Source organism: Triturus cristatus, chromosome 5_2 (genome assembly GCF_964204655.1).
Source record: "Triturus cristatus chromosome 5_2, aTriCri1.1, whole genome shotgun sequence".
Lineage (NCBI taxonomy): Eukaryota > Metazoa > Chordata > Amphibia > Caudata > Salamandridae > Triturus > Triturus cristatus.
In genome coordinates, this window is record NC_140588.1 from 793,849,646 (window position 1) to 793,872,243 (window position 22,598).

General features: G+C 48.2%; 1 protein-coding gene across 3 annotated transcripts in view; it reads right to left on the reverse strand.

The window, feature by feature from the left end:
- Nucleotides 1–2,397: 2,397 nt before the first annotated feature.
- MOSPD1 (motile sperm domain containing 1) overlaps nt 2,398–22,598 on the reverse strand; it is a 216,160-nt gene continuing 195,959 nt past the window's right edge. For 2 of the 3 annotated variants that reach the window (XM_085607919.1, XM_085607920.1), the window contains exons 5-6: nt 21,976–22,137; nt 2,398–2,748 (exon numbers count right to left, since the gene is read on the reverse strand). In XM_085607919.1, coding sequence (XP_085464045.1) covers nt 2,717–2,748; nt 21,976–22,137 — 194 coding nt within the window. In that variant the 3' untranslated portion in view covers nt 2,398–2,716. The remainder of the gene's footprint in view (nt 2,749–21,975; nt 22,138–22,598) is intronic. The other variant, XM_085607921.1, reaches the window with a different exon arrangement.

Consider the following 22,598-nt stretch of genomic DNA (forward strand, 5'->3'; position numbering starts at 1 on the left):
GACTTTCCTCCAGTTCTGGTCTTATGGATCTGTGGGACGGTGGCCAGGGCGAGCTGGGAGGAGAGGAGGTGTCTTTTGGGTGCCACACAGTGCAGGGATTTACAGAGGGGTACCATAGTTGCTCCCAGCCCAACAACTGGAGGGCGCAGAGGGAAGGGGTCCCTGCTAGGGGCCCCAAAAGTTGTTTTCTGACAGGCTTTCCATGTTGGAAAGCCCGACATGGAAAGCCTGTCAGAAATCGACATCATAATCCAGACGGCGGAAGCGCCGTCTGTAAGGGATTATGTGCGGTTTACCACTGGCCGACTAAAGCAGGTCGGTTTGAGCGGCTAGTTTAAATTCCGACCACCCTCTTTGTAAAAGGGGCAGTCGAGTTTAGACCTTGGATGTCGGTCGGAAAACCTTTGACCGTCTTAGTGCCATATGTGAGGTGAATGCACCCAGGTTCATACTGGATGGTCACTCACGGATTGTATTTCTTTGGGGCTGTTAACAATGAGGGAGAACTCAGTCTTGATGGGGCTCAAATATTCAGATAGGCACTCGACATTAAGGCTTGGGTGAAGAACAGGGAATCTCTTGATGTTGTTCTTTGTGGATACTTTAATGTAGAGCTGGGTACCGTTGGCAGAGAGGTGGAGCTTGATGCCATGGGCAACCAAGAGTACTACACAAAGGCTCCATAGACAGATTAGAGCCCAGTCTGAACCTGGGGTCATAAATGTGAAGAAGGACCCAGGTGTTTACAGTTTCATGATGTTGGATGATGATAGATATTTCTAAGACTTTTCTTGCTTGGGTATGTGTAATGTGATGGTAATTAGTGAACTTGACATGGTTGAGGTTTAGTTTTTTCAGTATCAGGAGGAAGTATTTTGAGGAAGAAGTATTTTGAGGAAGAAGCCTTATGTAGTATTACCTGTGATAAAAAGGGGTGTAAGGGCTTCTCAAGAAAGAGATTTAACAGTTGCAAATGGAATGATTATGTATTTTTACCTGGTGGCTTTGAAGGCATTTAGAATATCCGTGAGGCAAGTCAATATGATAGCGTTGAAGTATCCATTTTTGCATGGTGGAATGAATTGGATGGTGTTTGGTGTTGTCAATAAGGTATCGGATTTTATTGATTTTTCTCATGAAGAATTCATTTATGATATTGCTGAGCTGATGCAATGTTTGCATGGAGAATGTAGAGTTGTAATTTGGTGAGGGCCTCCTGAAGTTGGGTATTCCACCACTCGCTTTCTTGTTTGCAATCTCCCATTTGCCTAATTAGCTAATGTCACATTTCTTTTGTGGAGGGAATCCTGTGGGCTGCGGGGGTTGATTGCGGGTGCAGTGATTCACGAGATACCCAAGACACTGGTGGAGCAGCTTTTTATTATGGTCAAAATATCAACCTACAACTATACGCGGTGGGTTACTTTGGAAGCAAAGGGATTCGTCATATTTACAGCAATATGACGGATCCCTTTGCTTTTCCCTGCGCTGGTGCACTATTGGCTGCCATGCGTTGATGCAGGCGCCCTTGCACCATTGTGCATGGGTGCCTGCGTTGTGGGGGTGATTGTTTTTGTGCAGGAAGGGACACCTTTCTGTACAAAAACAATCACAAGAGGGGGTTTCCTCTTTCTATGTGTGCTGCAGAATGCAGCACCAATAGAAAGAGGAAAATTGAAAACATTTCTCCTCGTTGTGCCCATTCTGACGCATTTCCAGGTTTACGATTTCTCGTAAATCTGGAAATGCGGCAGAATCCATGGATATTCCTTGGGAACACCCACAGCAACACCCATGGCACGCCCCTTTCACGCAAAGTGATGCATGATAAGGGTCTATATTTACAAGGCCACGAAAAGCCATGCGAGGTGGCTTTACGTGGCCTTGTAAATATGGGGCAGTACACAGCGCTGCTGGTGCATCACAAAAAGTGATGCGTCTGCGGCATTAGGGGCTTGTAAATATGCCCCCCTATGATTAAAGAGAGAGATTTAATGTGAAAGGCCTTCACTGAGTGAAAGAGAGGCCTGACCAAGTATGTAACACGAATCCCAGAGTCCACCGAGGTTCACTCATGTAAGCTAAAGATAAAGGAAACATAAATCGTGGTATTTTAAGGCTAGGTTGCTGACTGGAAGGCAACCATCTGATTTGTCACTGTAAGTCTTTACACCATACATTTATCGGGGAATAGAAAATCACAAATAAGGCACTGAAAACTCCACTCATCATTACTAATGCAGAACCACTAGTGTTATGGAAAAGTGGGTGAGCATAGCATTGAATATAATGATATGTTTCATTACAAATGCAGGGACTTTGATCCCTTAACCGGTGTTGTTTTGAGTGTGAAGCTCAATGAGTTACATTTAAATATGTAAAACGCAATCACAAAAGAAGTGTAAAACGACCATTGTTTTAATAAAAGTTTTTCATTTGTGCAATACAAAACACGTATTCTTCAGATCCGTTTCACAAATACCACTAGACGGAGCTCCTTCTCCATCTGCAACGCTATCGTCGAATGATATGCTTGCACTCTTTCAATCACATTCACACACACAGTTAAAATATATATTACACTTGTGCAAGTATTTAACCATTGTTAAGTTATTCTGGAGCATACTGTTGAGACACACATGAATAAAAGGCAGTCCACATTCATGATAATGTGAGTACGAGGAAGGGGACTCTGGTTTCAAGCTTAGACGCGTGTTCATGTTCGCAGGATCACCATTGTGATAAGACCTGAAAGACACAAAATATAAAAAAAATTGTAAAAAGCTTATAGAATACCCTATGACAAACAATCTAGAGCTGAGATGTCTTTCCACTGGAGGAACCACACCGCTGTTCAGAATACTGTTCAGAATTTTCTATGGACAAGGATGTGGAAACTGGTTAAGCTATATTACATTTCACATTCAGTATTTCCCATCAGTGCTCCAACACCAGCCCCTGATGTCCCTCTTCTGAGGTAAGAAGGGGAAAGCCTGACAATGTGTGGTTGATGTTGAGTAAGAAATTAAGCTGTTCTCTCTCCTGTGACTCACCCCAACCTGCCAAAGTCTCTGTACCTTCTCAGTTGTTCCCTGATGGATAGGGCTTTGTTCTAATAGTGCTTCAGCAGAGTGAAGAAGCAGACACCAGGGGCAGATTGAAGTCTCAGACAGATGCTGGTGCTTTAATCACATCTTGGCCATGACCACCTGCACTAAGGGCTAGTGTCGGCAAATGCATCCTCTGGGTCACAAGGGCCCCAGGGAAAGAGCAGTTCATGCGTAAACAAAATATTATCTACAGTTCTATAGGGGAGTGAGATGATATTCAAGTAGCCATGGGACTCTCTCCTTACAGTGTAATATTTGCTGAAGATCACACTGTAGTATGTACCAAAGGTAACTCACATGTTGGACTATCTTTCTACTTTTATGCTATCATTCCAGTTTTATGGTGACAACGTGCAGATCTGAGAGTTAATGGAGCTTTCCTGTGATGCTGATGGAGTGATAGATGTATCAAAGTGCGAAGAGTGTTACTGCAACACCCCCATCATTCTTGATTAATGTGCTCATTGTCTGCCATCCAGCTTTGCCTAAAGGTTCAAGTATCTGGCTTGATTAGAGATGTCTCTCAATGGCAGAGTTCCTCTGTGCGCACAGGGTTGGAGATAGACACCAAAGTCAGAAATTACATCCTTACTTTGAAGCATTCAGGTCTTCTTCAAACTACAATCTTCCCTATCTGAAGAAGTACCCACATTTGAGTGTCCATTCTAACGCTTGCCAGGACGTGCTCACTGTTTACTGCCCATTGGAGGAGGCTTCTCATCGCTTTTGCTGCTGCCACCGCTGCTGGTGTAACTCGGGGTCAAGAGACCACAACCCCCAGCATTCAACGCTGCGCGAACGCCGCTTGCACCAGCTGACAGCACCGGGAGGCGCTTAAAGGAGGATCAGGGCTCCCGCAGTGTGGGACGCTCATTCTAACGCTTGCCAGGACGTGCTCACTGTTCACTGCCCATTGGAGGAGCCTGCTCATCGCATTTCCCGCCACCACCGCTGCTGGTGTAACTTGGGGTCAAGAGACCACAACCCCCAGCATTCAACGCAGCGCGAACGCCGCTTGCACCAGCTGACAGCGCCGGGAGGCGCTTAAAGGAGGATCAGGGCTCCCGCAATGCGGGACGCTCATTCTAACGCTTGCCAGGATGTGCTCCCTGTTCACTGCCCATTGGAGGAGGCTGCTCATCGCTTTTCCCGCCACCACCGCTGCTGGTGTAACTCGGGGTCAAGAGACCACAACCCCCAGCATTCAACGCGGCATGAACGCCGCTTGCACCAGCTGACAGCACCGGGAGGCGCTTAAAGGAGGATCAGGGCGCCAGCAGCGCGGGACGCGCGCGGGCATGCCCGGGCCGTGCCCGGGCCACGCCCGGGTCAAGGGCGGGCCCGTCTGCGCCAGTCAGGGGCCGTAAGAGGCCGGGCAGGGCCACCCCACTGTCACTTCTCACCCTGCACATACATTTGGTGAGCCCTCATTGTGCCCCTTCTTTTCCATATTTTTCTCTTTCTCTTTCCCTTTAAGTATACTAATTTTGTGACCGGGACTCATAAACTTGTTAGCTAAGCAGATCTGTATTCACTTATCTGTATATAATTAGGGCCCTATATCATGACAAAAAGAAAGTCACTCACGGGGAAGGGGGTGGTGGGCACCTTGGACGTTTTCTTGTCGCGGGCAGAGTCAGTACTAATACATGAAATAGCGCAAACAGAACGAAGGCTGTCTATTGAACCCATGGTAGCAGGACTACATCCTTTTTTGTGTGATCAGGAAGTTAATTCATCAGTCATAAGCACTCCCACAACATCTCCTATACCTGTACTCCCACTACCAGTAATTCTTCCTCATGATTCCCAGGAAACGATTAAAGAGGGTGCAAGGCCTAAAATTATTACAAGGGCCCAAAAAGATTTAAAAAAACAACCATCTTGCATGAAACCTCCGGGGAAGAAAAGGAAGACCATATCGAACACTAGGTTAAATAACAAGAAACAATCTATCACTCTGGAACCCGTGATGAATGTTGGGCCACAAATACTACTTCCTGAGCCTACACCCTCTGTAGAGGCAGCTACTATCGGCTCTACAGGTTCATGCTCGAGAGAGTTTTGGCAAAAGTTGGAGGAAACACTTACAGTGGCTCTGAGCCCTTTAAAAGCTATCCTTACCAAAATAGAGGACAGATTAGCGAACCTGGAAAGTCTTATTAAACTCCCTACTGTAGTCTCACAAGGTTCCAGCCAACATGCTCCTAGGGCTCCACCCAGTCTTCTAGATGCCTCTGTGCGTACATTTCCCCCAGCCTAGAGTACCAAACCAGACCCTTTGACCCCAAGGGGCCCCTACCTGTGCTAGTCCGCAACTTAACTTAGACTGCATAGTCTCTGAGGGTGTTTTTCCCCAAACCCGGGCAGATAACCCGGTCCATACTTACACTAATCGACAGCAGGGCAAGTCATGCCCTGCCAAATCAATTTATAAACCCAACAAACAGCTGTTACAAAAGGCGACCCCAGGATCGCCGTCATGTATGGATTTAGGACCCCAGTGGGCCGCAGGGGGGGGGAGACATGGGCCCAAAGGTACTTCATCTACCGCCGGAAGCTACACCACTTACCATAGTCCTGGTGAATGTCCCCCCGCTTTCACAAAGGGAGTTTGAACATTGGTCTACCTTACGCAATAAATCTTTGCACTATCTAAGCGGGAAAACAGGTTTGACACCCGAGCTTTTTTGTGAATTTAGAATGGCTCGTAGGATAGGGTGGGTGAGTCATTCCGACAAGTCCCTTATAGGAGACTGTGTGGTTCTTTCCTTTGCATCCCCTGCACTTGTCCGTACAATTATGAATAGGGTGGGCTTTGGCCAGTTAGAAGCAAGGGGGTCAGTATCGTCCCGTTGGGCTTCTTTTATCATCCCATAAGACCTTTTCAACGCCGTCCACCAGGTCTTAGCTACCAAATTCCTGTTAGTAATTTTTATGCCCCCTTTTATAATTTGGATGAGGTGGACTGACTAGCAACCCAAACGCAGCATGATAAAGTGGACGAGGGGAGGTTTAGTACATATGTGGTCTGCCCTGAAATTCAGTGCAGTAGACAGTTAGCCCTAGTATTGCCATCAGTTCATTTTCTGCCACTGTTGCGAGTAACCGTATGGAGCCTACTCGCAGCAATTCCCACATAGACGTTTCGAGAAACAACGTTCATTTAATTTCATTTCATTTCATTTATTCCATTTGTAACGCGCTCGGCTACTCAGGAGTGTCCCGGCGCGAACCAAAAGGGGGGGAAAGAGACATTCATACAAAAAGGAGTGTTTTAAGCTTTTTCTTGAAAGATGCGAGCTCCTGAGTGTGGCGAAGATCAAGAGGAAGGGCATTCCAGGCCCTACTAGCTCTGACCACCAGAGAGCTGCCTCCCATCCTCTGAAGCTTGAATCGCGGGACGACAGCCAGGCGGAGAGCCGAAGAGCGCATGACCCTAGCAGGCGCATAAAAGGCAAAGCGTCTTTGAAGATAGAGTGGGCCCTGCCCATGAAGAGCACGATGTGCCAGGACCAAAGATTTAAATTTAATCCTGGCCGAGATCGGCAGCCAGTGAAGAGATTTAAGGTGCGTGGTGACGCTCGACCTAGATGGAAAACCTAAGACCAGCCTAGCCGCCGTGTTCTGGACCACCTGCAGCTTCCTGACCAAATAACCAGGTGCTCCAGTGAACAAGGAATTGGCATAGTCTAGCCGAGAGAGAATAAGCGCGCAGGCCACGGTTACTCTGGCTGCCTGCGGGATCAGAGGGAAGAAGCTTCTGAGTGTTTTAATCAGGCCAAAGCAGCATCCGGCCGTTTTCTTAATGTGTGTGGAGAAGGACAGGTTCTCCTCAAACCAAATGCCCAGGTTCTTAGTGGGCAGTCCTTCCGAAAAGGGAGGAGGGAGCTCTTGAGGCCACAGCTGTTGACGGAAGTCAGTAGGAAACGTGCCGAAGAGCAAGATCTCAGATTTCTGCTCATTGCACTTGAGCTGAGCATTAGCCAGCCAGGAAAAGATGGATCGAAGGCACTGTTGGGCGGCCAGTACAGAGCTGGAGGTCTTATCCCACGTAAAAAGTAGCTGGGTGTCGTCAGCATACGCCAGTACCTTAGCCCCCAGATCCTCTGCAAGATGAATCAACGGTGTGACGTAAATATTGAAGAGCAGGGGGCTAAGTGCAGAGCCCTGCGGGACTCCCGTAGTGACCAAATGCGGGGAGGAACTAAACGGGGGGATCCAGATCTGTTCGGCCCTTTCCTCCAGAAAAGACCTGAGCCAGCCCCACACGGCCCCAGAGACTCCAATCTCCGTGAGACGGGTCAACAAAAGGCCGTGTGGGACCGTATCAAAGGCCGCCGAGAGGTCCAATAGTATCAAGGCAGCTCTGCCCCCATCATCCAGGCAAGTTCGAACCGCCTCAACCACCTCGACCAGGACCGTCTCGGTGCAATGGCCAGTCCGAAACCCCGATTGAGCCTGGTGTAAAATACCCTCCGTCTCCACAAAATCCGACAACTGTTTGTGCACCACCTTCTCACAAACCTTAGCAATAGCAGGGAGGAGGGAGATGGGCCGATAGCTGACCGGATTGAGCGGGTCCAAAGACGGTTTCTTCAGCAAAGGAAGAATCTTTGCCTGCTTCCAGACCTGAGGGACCACCATAGACTGAAGGGAAAGGTTGATAATCAAATTAACCTCCAGATAGATACAATCGGCAGCCTCTGCTAAGAGTCTGGCCGGGCATGCATCAGCAGGGGATCCCGACTTAAGCCCTTTAAGAATTTTCAGAGTTTCCAAGGGAGAAACCGGGGAAAAAGCAGACAGTAAGGTAGAGGGAGTGGGCAAAGCAGTCCGTACACCATCCCGTACATCACTGTCAGGAGAAAAAGATGCCTGAATGGCCAGTATCTTATCTCTAAAAAACTCTGACAGAGTATTACACCAATCGAGAGAGGAGGGTGTGGAACTTTTCTGAGCCAAAGGAGAGATGAAGCTCTGAACTATAGCGAAGATTTCTTTGGAATTGTTCCTGGCCGCCTCAATGCGGACTGCATAAAACTGCCTTTTAGCCGCAGATATGGCGCCATAGTAGGATCTTTGCATAGAACGTTAGCGCTTTATGGAACATTGAAGGGGCTGTTCACAGTGAAAGTCACCACTTACCCACTCTCCCAGTAAGCCCAACTTCCAACAAAATAAAGACAGAAACCAGTATCATCTCCTGGAATATTGCGGGCTGTGTGCTAAGATTTCTAATCCACTAGGGTGTGAGTTTACAGATAGCACTGATATCTTGTGTTTACAAGAAACATGGGAGTTGGAGCCAGTGCATATCTCTGGCTACATGACTTTCAACACACCTGCAGGGAAGGGCTTGGTAGGTAGGCCTAAGGGAGGGTTGTGTTTCTATATTTCTAACTTGTTAGTGCTGGATAAGATCCTGTTTTGTGCTGGGGATTGCTATTACCAGGTTATGCATTTGTACATAAATAATTCAAAGAGAGTGCTTATGGTAAATTTCTATAATAATGTTGCTGTGGGTGAGTTGGGAATAGAGCTTTTAAGGATTGGTGAGGCTCTGGATGCTATTTGTAACTCGAGCTCTAGGGACACTATGATTATTCTGCTGGGGGATTTTAACTGCGCTCTGTGTAAATCAGCGAATTTGAAAATATGTGGTATTCACACTGATGAAGGGGTTCACAACTGCCACTTCTCCCACTCAAGGGCTGGGCATCTCTTTAATGAATTAATGTCCCAATACGATCTGGGATTTGTGAATGAACTTGTTCCCACCCCAGTGATTATGTCCCCAACTTTTAACGGTAGAGGTATTGTCTCCAACATCGACTTCATGCTTGTTTCATACTCCCTTGTCCCGAGCTTGTTATCCTTTTCGATAGGGACCATTGCACTGAGTGACCATTACCCGCTTTGTCTTAAATTACATTTATCTGTCAAAAGCTCTGTGGGGAAGAAGCAAGCGAATCGGGTGATGGGCACCTTAGTGTTGAATAAAACGAATGGGTACGCCCTTCGCTGGTCCAAAGTTGACCCTGAGGTATTGACCAAATAGCTCATGTTATCCTGTATAACTGCTTTTGACATCTGTTAAAATGAGCTTTCCACTGCAGATGACATAGTGCACTCCTTCCTTGAGATAACTAAAGAAGTTAGAGCTTACTGAGTGTACATTGTCGAAATGGGCTGAAAATGCCTGGCTGGTTTAACAATGCTTGTACTAAGGCCTATTCTAATCTGAAGGCTGAGGTTCATAGACAACCCAGATCGCCTGAGAGGGTGAGGAGGGCTAGAACATAGTACAAGAGAACTATTGTAGAAAGAAAGAGGTCACTGAGGGAAGGAGCCTGGGAATCGCTTCATGCAGCTGCCCAAAAGAAGGATTCCGTGGCCTTTTGGAGGATTGTAAGAGCTCCGCCCATGCGTGGGGGAGGAGACCCCCCCCATTGAGATTGCGATCCCAGAAAAAGACTGGGTAAGTCATTTTTCTGCATTATACAATGGCCCAGCCTCCGATGAGCAGCTAAACCAGGGAGCTCATTTTATACATTATGGTAACCTTCATGTAACGCTGGACGAAATGGCCCTGGCTCTTGCTCCGAGCATGGGAGGTAAGGCCCCGGGCCCCGACGGGGTGCCTGTTGACTTATTTAAGTCAAACGTCCTGTTATGGGGCCCTCTACTAACTCAGTTGATTAACGCCAGTGATCGTACTCCCTTCCCGAAGTCCTGGACGGAGTCTATTATAGTCCCAATATTCAAAAAGGGAATCCGTCAAGATCCTGGTTGTTATAGACCAATTTCCCTTCTTGATTCCATGGTGAAGGTGGCAGGCCGAGTCGTCCTGCAGCAACTACAGGACTGGGCAATAGAAAAACACGTTCTGTCTGACCTTCAGTACGGGTTTCGGGAGGGGTTGGGTACTATTGAAGAAAGCTTGAATCTGGCGATTATCGTCGGGAAGTATACAAGAGCCAAAAAGGGGAGTCTTTACCTAGTCTTCGTTGATTTAATTGCAGCGTTTGACTCTGTAATCCATGCCAGGTTATGGGAGATCCTTGCTGACTTAGGGGTGGACCCAAATATTATTGTCTATCTGCGGCGTATTTATGAGGGGGCTTCAGCCAGCGTTAGATATGGGCTGGAGGGTCAGCGTACAGAAGGTTTTTCTGTTAGAAGAGGGGTCAGGCAGGGCTGCGTCCTGGCCCCTTTTCTTTTTAATCTATATACTAACGGGCTGGCAGAGGCACTCCTAAAGAGTGGACAAGATTTTCCTCAAGCAGGTGGGAGACCTATAACGGCTCTCTTAAACGCAGACGACGCCGATTTAATGGCACGTACACAAAATGGCTTACAGAGGGATTTGGACAGTTTTAACACTTTTATGCTTGACTTGGGTTTAAGTATTACTTTTCCAAGACATTTATAATGAGTTGTGGCATAGGGACTCGTAGGGTCACGGGTAGGGACATCTGTCTGGATGGTAGGAAGTTAGCATCGACAAGCACTTTCTCGTATCTTGGCGTTCTTTTTAACCAGAATGATACTTGGTCCCGCTCAATTGAGCTGAAAAAACTGGGAATTAGCAGATCAACTAGTGCCCTTGCCACCTTTGCAAAGAAACTGGGCAGGAAGCCGCCCGGCGAGCTTTTGCAATTATATAAAGCCCAGTGTATTTCAGCAGTGACATATGGGGCAGGGGTGTGGGGCATCGCTAATTCTTCCCCTTTACAAACCGTGGAAAATGCCTTCCTCCGGTACATTCTTTCTGTCCCCCCTGGCACGTCTTCATTTGTGTGTCATGAGGAGTTGGGTCTCCCTTATTTAGTGGATCTCTTCAAACTGGAGCCAATATTGCTCTGGCATAGGATATGGGTTAGTGACCAGACACATTTAAATAGAGATATTCTGCGCAACTGTATTAGGCTGGACGGGGTGTTGAAGAATCCTTGGCTCAAGTATGTTTATAGGTTCATGAATGATCTTGGATACCCAGATTTTCATTCAAACCCCAGCACTATGGCCTGAATCTCAAGAAAAACACTGAAGATAGAGGGCCTTGAAATGTTGGGCTCTTTGAGAGTAGCAGATGAAACCTCCAAACCTACCGTTATTCAACATCAGTTAAGGCTCACTCCTTTGGGTATATTACCGTATTTACATTTTGTCCCAAGTGGCTATGATAGGATACAACTTATAAGATTCAGACTGGGTACGGTAGACAGACTAGAGACTACTCCTAAAATGAATGACTGGTCAAGATTGTTACCTCCCTGTCTGTGTGACTCCCACTCAGAGCAGTCCACTATTCATTTAGCGTTCTTTTGTAAATTTTAGTCAGAACTAAGGAAAATCTGGTTATTGCCTCTGTTAAGACAGCAGGGCCTCAGGCAATGCCGACCAGTGCTTCTGCGTTTACAATTTTTAGAGAATGAGCACGTGGCCTGGAGGGTATCCAAATTCTTGAAAAAGGTCCTGTGGCAGAGGAAAAACATGTCATTTGAGCCTTTGGAGGCTTTTCCTTAGGTGGTGTACTGGGATTTGAAATGTTCCTGGATTTTAATCGATGTAAAAATTTTAATGTAATGTGTGTTTGGTATTTTACCTTTTTTATCTGTATACTTTTATTATTAATTTTTTTATCCTAATCTCTATTAACTGTGATTTGTGCTTTTATGACTGTAATTATCATGGTCGAATAAAGCTACATTTGTTTGATTGATTGATTGATAGATGAATCAAAGTGCGAAGAGTGTTACTGCAACACCCCCATCATTCTTGATTAATGTGCTCATTGTTTGCCATCCAGCTTTGCCTAAAGGTTCAAGTATCTGGCTTGATTAGAGATGTGATCTGAGCATGTAATCCCTTGTTAGCATAGTGCAAAAAACAAATGATTTCCTACGAGAGATTTGCCACTGAGGCCACAAAAGAACTACTTAATCATGACTGGGTCTTTCCTTCAAAACTAGACCAGGAACATGCTCTGCATGCATGTACTTGGGGCTACCGTAGTAGTCTGAGCCCTAAATTCTGAGAAGTGTTGCCACCTTGCATGAGCTGCAACTTTCCATGGACGTCTAGTGATGCGCCAGTGGTGTTTGCTCTCTGTTCAGTATTTCGTTGCACATTAGGATTGTCTATGGCACTGCTGCCCAACAGCAGCCATTCTGTGCGTGCAGTCTCCTGTTAAACCGTTCAACTTCTTGCACATGCCAGCTGTGTTTTGCTTTATTTTGGGCATGAGGAAGGGAGCCTGCCTGCCTCTGGAGCAGATGCGCGGCTGGCAATGGAACTGTGCAGGCAACCAATTCCTTTGATTTTAGGGCAGTTAAACGGGACTCTACATTGTTTTCATGTTTAAACAATAGTTTGTTATACAATCCTATGTTTGACTTTTGAATGATTGCTGGAGATCACCTTACAAACGTCATGAGACAAATGGTGCAAACATGCCTGCCCACGCGTGTGTCAGACACCCTCTGCTAGCTTCACTTTCCAATGTAGACTCGTTCATAGAAGAAGGCTGCTTCTCTGCTCGTGCCCCGGCACAGTGGAAGGCATTGCCAGTAAATTAGCTTAGTGTGTGTGAAACCTGTGGACATGGGATGGGGTTGGGTTTTAACAGGCCAGACACCACCTTTCTTACTTCATAGGTAGATCCAGTGAGTACAACTGAGATGGGTGATCCTAACACCTGTCCTTTAAAGCACTAGCAAACAGAAATATGTGCTAGCATGTCGGCAGTGCTTAGTTTGAGCCGGTGGTTGGCGGTGGGGGGCCACCGGCACTTATATTTGGGGACATCAGATAATTAAGGAGAGCAAGAGAGAGAAAAACACACACTCGTAAAAGAAGAGAGAGAGAAAGAAAGACTGAAAGCCTGTCACAAAGGGAGCAGCAGGAACCTGCAAGAGTGAAATAAAGGGGCAGATAGTGCCTGGTAGTGGATTCAAGAGGGCACGAGTGGTTTAAGGCTGGCAGCCTCGGTGTTTGGCGCCCCGACGTTTACCTGCACCGGCAGAGCAGAGCTTCGGGCACCAGCACTCTTTCCTTGACAAATTAAGCCCCGACATGCACTACACTACAAGATATTTTTTTTTCAACAACCCTCACACTCTGCATTGAGGAAGGTGGTTCTCTTTCAAGCGTCGAAGGCTACCTCAGCAAAGCTTCTGAAAATTGGGCAGTTCCGCCTCTTTCTCCTTAATGCCCCTTTCTGTGAGAAGGCCAGGCCTTCACAGAGGGGCCGAGTGACAGGGTGAAGGTGCTTGGGACGGTCGTCACAGAGGGGCCGAGTGACAGGGTGAAGGTGCTTGGGACGGTCGTCACAGAGGGGCCGAGTGACAGGGTGAAGGTGCTTGGGACGGTCGTCACAGAGGGGCCGAGTGACAGGGTGAAGGTGCCGGGGACGGTCGTCACAGAGGGGCCGAGTGACAGGGTGAAGGTGCTTGGGACGGTCGTCACAGAGGGGCCGAGTGACAGGGTGAAGGTGCTTGGGACGGTCGTCACAGAGGGGCCGAGTGACAGGGTGAAGGTGCCGGGGACGGTCGTCACAGAGGGGCCGAGTGACAGGGTGAAGGTGCTTGGGACGGTCGTCACAGAGGGGCCGAGTGACAGGGTGAAGGTGCTTGGGACGGTCGTCACAGAGGGGCCGAGTGACAGGGTGAAGGTGCTTGGGACGGTCGTCACAGAGGGGCCGAGTGACAGGGTGAAGGTGCTTGGGACGGTCGTCACAGAGGGAGTGACAGGGTGAAGGTGCTTGGGTCGGTCGTCACAGAGGGGCCGAGTGACAGGGTGAAGGTGCTTGGGACAGTCGTCACAGAGACCTCCACTACTCTGAAAACACTGACGTCTTTTTACTAGAGCTCTGTTTATTTTAGTGGGGCTGTCACGCAGTTCCGGTATCCATGACATTTCATAATGAAAAGTTCGTCTCTAGACAAAAATCATTATCAAGGGCATATACAGCCCCACAATCACATACAGTTGAACAATATAAGCCTGTACACTATGCACGGTATTATCACTGTTGGATAATCATTGTCCCCATACTTCTGCCAGAAAGACTCTATGAGATTCACACCTTTTATTTGGAGAATGCTGCCTTCTTCTCTTCAGACTAATCGAGTCTCCTTTATGCCACTTCACATTACTTGTCAGATGCCAGGGCACAGTCTCTGGTACAGGTGATGTCCAGGCTGCAGGTTCTAAGCGATACCAAAGGGGATGATGGACGGAGCGCTTGAGCAAAGCATGCCTGTTTCCGGTCCAGGGAAGACATGGCTTGGCAGTTCGGGCTGGACTGTTCCCACAAGGCACAGGGTCAGACTGATTTGCATATGGCCATGTCTGAACTGGGGTGGTGGAGTGAGCTAAAGAATGATGATGGATTAAAGCCAGATCAGTTGACTGGGGGTGAGTGTTTGATTTGCTCAAACGCTCCATCCATCATTCCCTTTGGTATCGCTTTGTTCGCCATAAGTTGGCAGGGTATGCCCAGACGTGGGTCCCTTGCTCACTTTGCCACTGGATTCAAGATAGCCTGGCTGATGAGGGTAATTAACCCGAAAACGGTCCCAGGATGCTTGCTTCTGGTCCAGGGAAGACATGGTTTGACATTTCGGGCTGGACTGTTCCTATGAGGCACAGGGTCAGACTCATTTGCATATGGCCATGTCTGAACTGGGGTGGTGGAGTGAGCTAAAGAATAGAACGGCGGGCCTGGCATCGGCCAGGCCAAAGGTATGGTGGTCAAGCCGGCCCCTCCTCTGGAACAGGAGGTGTGCCTCTCGCGCACATTCGTGACGCGGCAGGCGCACCTCCTTCCCCCATAGGTCCTTGCCCTTAAGGTGCGACCCGGAAGTGATTGAATCACTTCCGGGTCGAATCACTTCCGGGTCGCGCGAAAGGGCAACATCCGGCCAGTAGCCCTGGCCGGGCCATCAAGGGCTATAAAGGGCTGGGGAGTTCAGAATCTGCCTCTTTGCTCCTGGCTCCCCAGCTTGCCCCAAGCCTCGCTAAGAGGCTTTAACTTTTGATTTGTTTTCTGCAGATCGACGACTCGACGTCGGTGTCATCAGGAACAGTTGGTGTCCTGGTCCTGGGATCTACGATCACCGGTCGATCTACGCTCCGCCTGGGTCGTGTGGTCGCAGCAGACAAGGACCTGAGGGATCGCCGAGACTTCGGGGCGAGACGGTGCAGGGACAGTGCAGGTATCGGGAAGTGGTGGCGCGAGAGGCTCGTGGGAGCGCGCACCCCTCCGGCTGCTAAATTGCTGGAGCGAAGCTAGCGTGGATAGTCACGCATTGTAGCGGCATAATTGTTTTTTCACCGTACAAACGCGTGAGGCACACGCGTTTTCCCTTGATCTACTTGCTTAAGCAAAGCTAGCGTGGGTGGTCTGCGGTGCGTTGACGTGGATAGTCTGCAATTGTAATACGCGCATTGCAGCGGCATAATTGTTTTTTCACCGTACAAACGCGCGAGGCACACACGTTTGCCCTTGATCTACTTGCTTAAGCGAAGCTAGCGTGGGTGGTCTGCGGTGCGTTGACGTCGAATTATTCTCGTAGGCGTTACCAATTAGTAGCGTTTTGTTTGAATTGAGCTATTGTATTGGGGCACACGCGATGGGAAGTGGTTGAAGAATTTTAATATTTGGAGTTAACCCGAGTCACGAGTTCCGCTTGCTGCTGTGCCTGCCTTTTGGGGAATTGATTTAATTAGTGCAGTTCAAAGGTGGAAATGGTGAATATGTATTTTTAAGAGCTGTGCAGGTCTGGTATTTATGTGGCTCGAGAAAGGTCAAATCTTACGCAGGGCTGTTTATTTCTTTCGTACTTAGCCTGTGTAGGGGGAACATTCTTTGCTGTATGCCAAAATTTTGTTAACTCATCCAAAACATCTAAGGGCTGCTTGTTTTCCATTCATTCGAATTACCCTCCAGGCATACCATTGCTACCGCTGTAGGTCAAAGTTTGTAGCAATTTAAAGCATTATCTGAATTTAGTGTGTTTTTGTGGGGTGTTTTACGTTTCTACTGTCTAATGGCAGGAAAAGCTAAGAGTGGGGAGCAGGGCTCTAGTATGGAGAAGCTGATGGAGGAAATGATGAGAAAAGTGACTGAGATAGGGCAAGATCTTGCTAACCTTAGGGAGAAAGTTGAGGGGCAGGAGGGGCAGGGAGAGAGGGCTAGGCGCCCCGATGTCCCCCCAAGGCTGCTTTTCCTCCAATCCCTAAAAAGGTTAGAACTAAGAAACGCGTGGGGAAGGGACTAGCTCCACCCATTCCCCAGGTGCCCAGTGGTAACGACCCTGCGTCACCTACCCCAGTGCCTGTCCCGGTACCAGGTCCAGAGAGCCCTATGGCACCAGTCCCGTCAACATCACCTCCGGTAGCACCAGTGCTTGCACCACCTGTGGCACCACAGACCCCACCTCTGCTTCCAGAGCCGCCAGTGATCCCAGTGCCAATACTGGCTCCCCTACATTGCCAGCTCTCCCTGTGGTCCCAGTGCCCCAACCCCCTCCACAGGGGCCCCTGTCACGGGCATCCCGGTCGCCGTTCCATTACCCACACCCACAGGGGGGACACCACCGTGGGGGGGGGGTGGTCCCACAAGACATAGTGTCACATTTGGCGGCAATCTTGCCATGGTTGGGGCAGGCAGGCATTCTCGCTCTGGTGGTGGGGGCGAAAGAGTTGGGTACTGATGCTTTAGCAGAAGCAATGCGAATTGTGTCTCAGTTTAATGCGGGGCCCAAGGAACAAATCGTTGATGAACCAGCTGCACCGTTACCTATCATTGCAGGGGGTAGTACCGGCCCTCTGGACTGCAAGGGATTGTCAGTTCCCGATGAGGCAGCAGGGAACCAACAGGATGCTCCTGGGACCCCCGCTGCAGGTAAGCTGCCAACATTGCCAATGCTGGGCATTGGCGAGTCCCGCTCTGAGCGTGAATTCTTAGGCAGGCATGTTTTATCTTGAGTTGAAGAACAGAATTTGGGCTGGGGAATATATTAACATGTTTTCATTGCTGATCTGTGAAAGGGAAAGGGAGGAGGCAAGGAAGAACAAAGACTATATGCTTCCCAGGGAATGGGCTAGTCAGATGTTGAAGTACAGGGTGGAAGAAAACCTACTCAACTGGATCAGAGCCTTTTCCATATTTATGGCAGTCACAGCAGAACGTTTTCCAAATTTGCAGGCACAGGTGGCTTGCTACCAAAACAGGATAGTTCTGGCCCATGATAAATTTGCAGGGGGTGGGTGGTTAGAATATGACAAGAATTTCAGGGTGGCTAATGCATCCGACCCATCACTGTCATGGGACCGAATTGACACAATATCATGGGTGGGTCTGTTTGGGGGCGAGGGATATAGTAACACAAAGAGCCAGTCCCCTCAGTCCTCTCAGCCCTTTCGGGCACAGGGTAACACAAGTTACAACAATAATTCAAACTCCACTGGGGGGAGGAAAGGGACGTGCTGGGATTTCAACAGGTGGACTTGCACCAGACCACAGGGTCAGTGCAGGTTCAAGCATGCGTGTTCCATATGTGCCAATCCATCACACCCCGAATCCAAATGCCTCAAAAAAATCAAAGGATAAAGGGAGGAGGAAGCAGGAGTGACGTGGTGACCCAGCATAAAGCACGGTCCCCCAATAATGTAACGGCACTGACACCATGGCTCAACAAATACCCCTGCCACCTCACGGCAAGAACTCTGTTGGAGCGTTTCAGGGACGGTTTTAGGATACCGGCTACAAACTATATGGGAACACCCGAGTGCCAGAACCAACTCTCTGCTCGGGTCAATCCAGGTATAGTTGCCAAAAAGATTGCTAAGGAGCTGCGCCTGGGTAGGGTGGCGGGGCCAAATTAGTCAGTTCCTGCTGAGAATTTTGTCTGCTCCCATTGGGGGTAGTGCCCAAAAAGGTGGAGGGAGAATTCAGGCTAATACACAACTTGTCAGCCCCTAAGGGAAATTCACTGAATGATGCAATTGATGGTGAGTTTTGCAATGTAAAATATGCTTCCTTTGACCAAGCAGTGGAGATTCTCAGGGGTTTGGGCCCGGGAGCATTGATGGCAAAGTCTGACATAGAATCAGCCTTTCGATTACTCCCAGTACATCCGGACGATTACCATCTGCTGGGTTTTAAATTTCAGGGAAGTTTTTATATGGATATGTGTATGCCAATGGGCTGCTCTGTGTCATGCGCATATTTTGAAAAGTTCAGTTCATTCTTGGAATGGGTTTACAGACAGAAGACAGGGCACCAGTGGGTCATGCATTACCTGGATGACTTTCTTATCCTGGGGACACGGGATGCACCTGAGTGTGGGTGGGCACTTCAGGAATTTTGTGCGCTCATGCAGGCTTTGGGGGTCCCTTTGGCCCCGGGAAAGACAGTTGGGCCAGCAACTACGATAGAGCTCCTGGGCATTGAGTTGGATTCCATTCAGAGGTGCTTTAGGTTACCCACGGACAAAGTCAACAAGTTCAGAGCTGCTCTACAGCTATGTTTGGGCAAAGAGAAGGTCACACTACACCAGCTGCAGCAGACAGTAGGGCAACTGAATTTTGCTTTAAGGGTTATTCCGATGGCTAGACCTTTCTCCAGATCCATCTCTCAGGCCATGGCTGGGCTCAGGGAGAAACATCACCACACAAGGCTGTCAGCTGAGGTTGGGCAGGACATGCGGATTTGGATGGCATTCCTGCAGGATTTCAATGGCAGGGTAGTGTGGGCCGGTCCGCCCACTGCCTCCGCGGAGTTGGGTTTAATGACTGACGCCGCGGGCAGTGAGGGATTTGGTGCCATACTCGGTACCGAGTGGGTGGCACAACGGTGGCCCGCATGGTGGGTGGAGAGCAGCTTAACAGGTAACATTGGTTTCCTTGAGCTCTTCCTCATCTGAGTGGCATTGACTCTATGGCCAGAACGATTGTGTAACCAGTCAGTAGTTTTCTGGTCAGACAACATGACCGTCGTTGAATGCATCAACCAGCAAGCATCCCGGTGTAAGATGATTCTCCGCCCCTTGAAGGAGATTGTTCTCACATGCATGAAACTGAATGTTCAGTTTTAGGCTAAACACGTGCCTGGTGTCCTTAATCATGCTGCTGATGCACTTTCTCACTTTAAGATGCAGGCTTTCAGGGCTCACCTCCCAGCAGCAGGGGGCTAGATAGTCGGTCAACTATGCTAGCCTGTGGCGGTAAGGTCATGATTGGTGAGCAGTAAATTTAAGGTCCTTAGAGGCGGCGTCATTCCCGAATGGGGTCGCCCAAGTGGGAGGGACAAGTGGTCTCTCCTAGAACTCCAGGGGCAGTTGGGTGCGGGGGAGGAGGGAGTCACGCTTTCTCTAGGCTGGTTGGCCATCCCGCACGTGCACAACGGCGCCAGTAAATGGCACACAGCTGCAAGGGCCCCTTTATGGAGATCAGGTACAGAGCGTACAGGGGTAACCGGGAGGGGGGAAGTACCCTCACGGTGAACGGGCCCTCTACGCATGCGCACTCCGGCTGGAGGGCGTGGTTAGAACTTGATAAGGATCTGACACCAGTTAGTGACCTTGCCGTAGGCTCTATTAGGTACGCAGAAAATAAAGATTGTAATGATTATTAAAGAGATGTTTAGATATGGATAGGAAACCTTTGTATTAGAGTTATATTAAGGTTAGCGATCTGACATCTGTACTTATCAATTGGAATCAGTGTAAAATATATTTTCTGCTACATTATGTAAATATGGTAATTTTGATAAATGTTTATTAATCTTTGTTTAATAAATACGTCCGGGGGGTGTTACGCCCCCCCCGCATCCACAAACGTCTCTCCTGTCTCGGGTCTTGAGTGGGGAGGAGGGCGTGTAGGTAGTACCTGGCCATATGATGCAGGATTAAACCCAGGTCAATTGACTGGGGGTGAGTGTTTGATTGGCTCAAACGCTCCGCCCATATCGCTTCAGGCTGCAGGTTCTAGCGCTAAGAAGTTCGCTGCTGAACTGTGTTACCTGGTGAGTTTAGAGTTACTTGTTTGCTCTGATGGGTGATTTGTAAGTGTGTGACAATACCTTAGCTCCAGTGGGTAATTTGCAGATATGGAATAACTTTCTTGCACTAATGGATGACTTGAAGGTGAGGCTTAGTGTGTTCACACTCATAGATAATTTGCAAGTGCAGGACAACTTGATCTGCAGGTGTGAATATGAAGAAAGTGGTGTTACTGTGTGCTATGTACACATCTTTCTCGCTCTTAACTCGGTCTTCTTTTTTCTGAATTACCCTTTTTTTTTTAGTAAATCATTGATCCACTGGGGAGTTACCAACAGCCAAGTTTAAAAGTAACTTTGGACAGGAGTGTCCTACAATATATTATTCTCAAATTATGCCAAGGGCCAGAAGTCCTGAGAATGCCCGGTCCAGCAGTTGTGTTTTGTGGCATGAATAAGCCCTTCTTTTGTTGAGCACTGCAGTATACTAGTGTGGGCTGAAATACACCAACACAGTGCGACAGGCAGATAATGTATATTAATTACCTGACAGGTGGCGAACGCTGTAAATTAAGTGCTTGCTTTGAGATCTGTGCATAACCTGCAGGTCCAGGCTCGAGAGCCTTTTCTATCTTTAGAGGTTGAAAAGCTGAGTCCCCGAGTGCCTGGGGAGCCCTGAAGGTGAAACAGGTTTAGGCCAGAGAGTCCAGCTAGAGTCTCCAAGCTCTGCAGACAGAATGCTATGTAGATGTGATTGGTTACAACTGCTTAGTGGAAACGTATCTACAGTAGCAGTTGCAGCAGGCCTATGCTGTGTTACCTGGTCATTCGTGGCACACGCCCACTTACTCAGGGGTTAGGGTGCTATTTATTTTGCTGGGTGACCGCGACCTTGAAAGCTGACTTTACAGCAGTAAAAATGCAGCGTCATTCTCCGTCGCCTGTTTTGACTTTCATAAAAAAAGCCCTCAGCTGTCTTCCTCTAAATCTACCCTAACATCTGAATTTAAGTAAACGGAAACAGAAAATCCATGCTGAATTAAAAAAGCAGGAGCACAAATATTGCAAAGAGTTCCTTTCTGTGAAAGCTTGTAACTATTCATACAATGCCATAGAGAGGTTTATAGGGTGTGCCCCTCTTTTTAATATCTGGAAGTAAAGGGCGGAGCATTCAAGGGCTGAAATAAGTTCATATATTAATCCACTAGCGTAGCTAACGCTGGAACAAGATATAATGTATCCGGCCGAGCAACGTGCTGAAATGAACTTTGTCAAATGCTATTACAGTGGGCAGAAGCAGCTTTACTCCTGTAATGAGCTGCTGTAGATGGGATATATTGTCAGGCATGAATGTAGGCTAGGCCATCCAGCGAAAGTAGTTGCCCTTGCAGGTGGCGTGCAACCACCAAATGTTTAGGTGTTTATAATAGAATAAATACACTGCCAGTGAGATGCCTGGTCTATGGGCTGTGGTGTTGTTAAACAGTCTATTATTCCTGTGTTTGGCAGACCTAATATATCATATGTTCATTAAAGTGGGGTTTGACAAAGATCTGACGTAACGCAATAATGACGATGATCATGAGTCGTATGGGATTTGCTGCTACAGCACTGCAGTTTCTCAGTGCTGTAAATGAAAAGGGTCGCTCTTCCCTAACTCATTGGTACTTGGCTTATCCTTCTGAGGGTGAATCAAAGGCTATCTCAACACAGTAAGCACTGGAACCTGTGACCTGCAGGTTATAAACCGGTTTCAGCAGCGGATGCATTTAGTCACTGAGCTAATTCGAGCCTTTCTGAACTGTGCTTAGGAAAACCATAGCCTATGAATTATTGATAAAGTGAACTTACCTAGAACATAAGCAGCAACTAATTTTTGATTCACACTTAAATGGAGGTAGAGCGGTACTATGGATTCCATTTCCCCCAAGGTAGGCAACATCAAGGCTGCAATACACACCATTCCCAGGAAGACTGTCAGTAAACTGGGTCCTGATGAGGAGGTTCTGTTATCTGCAAAAATATAAAACAATTATACTCGACTGGAACTTTACAGAAGTAACTTACCGGCTTAACATAATACCATGCTTCCTGAGCTGAGGGGTTAGGCGGCTGTGCTGCACAACTCATAAAAGTGAAAAGCCACCATACTAAGGGCCTCCTTACGAGTCTGGCAGTCAGGGGAATGCCAGATTCGTGGGGGCCACTGACGCACCAGCGGTCTGACCTCCCCGTTACAAGTTGTGCGTCAGACCGCCATTGCACCACCGCAGCCTCCACAGAACCACCATTTGTGACAGTCAGGGCCTCAGTAATATGCTGGTGGTGCCGCTGCGGCACTGCCATGCATATTAAGAGTTTCAGGACCGCCAGTCGTGTCATGGATGTCTTTCCTCCATGAAAAGAAGGGGCAGTCCTGAAACAAAGGGGGCCCAACATGGTTCCTTGTTGCCCATTTGCATGGGAATGCATTC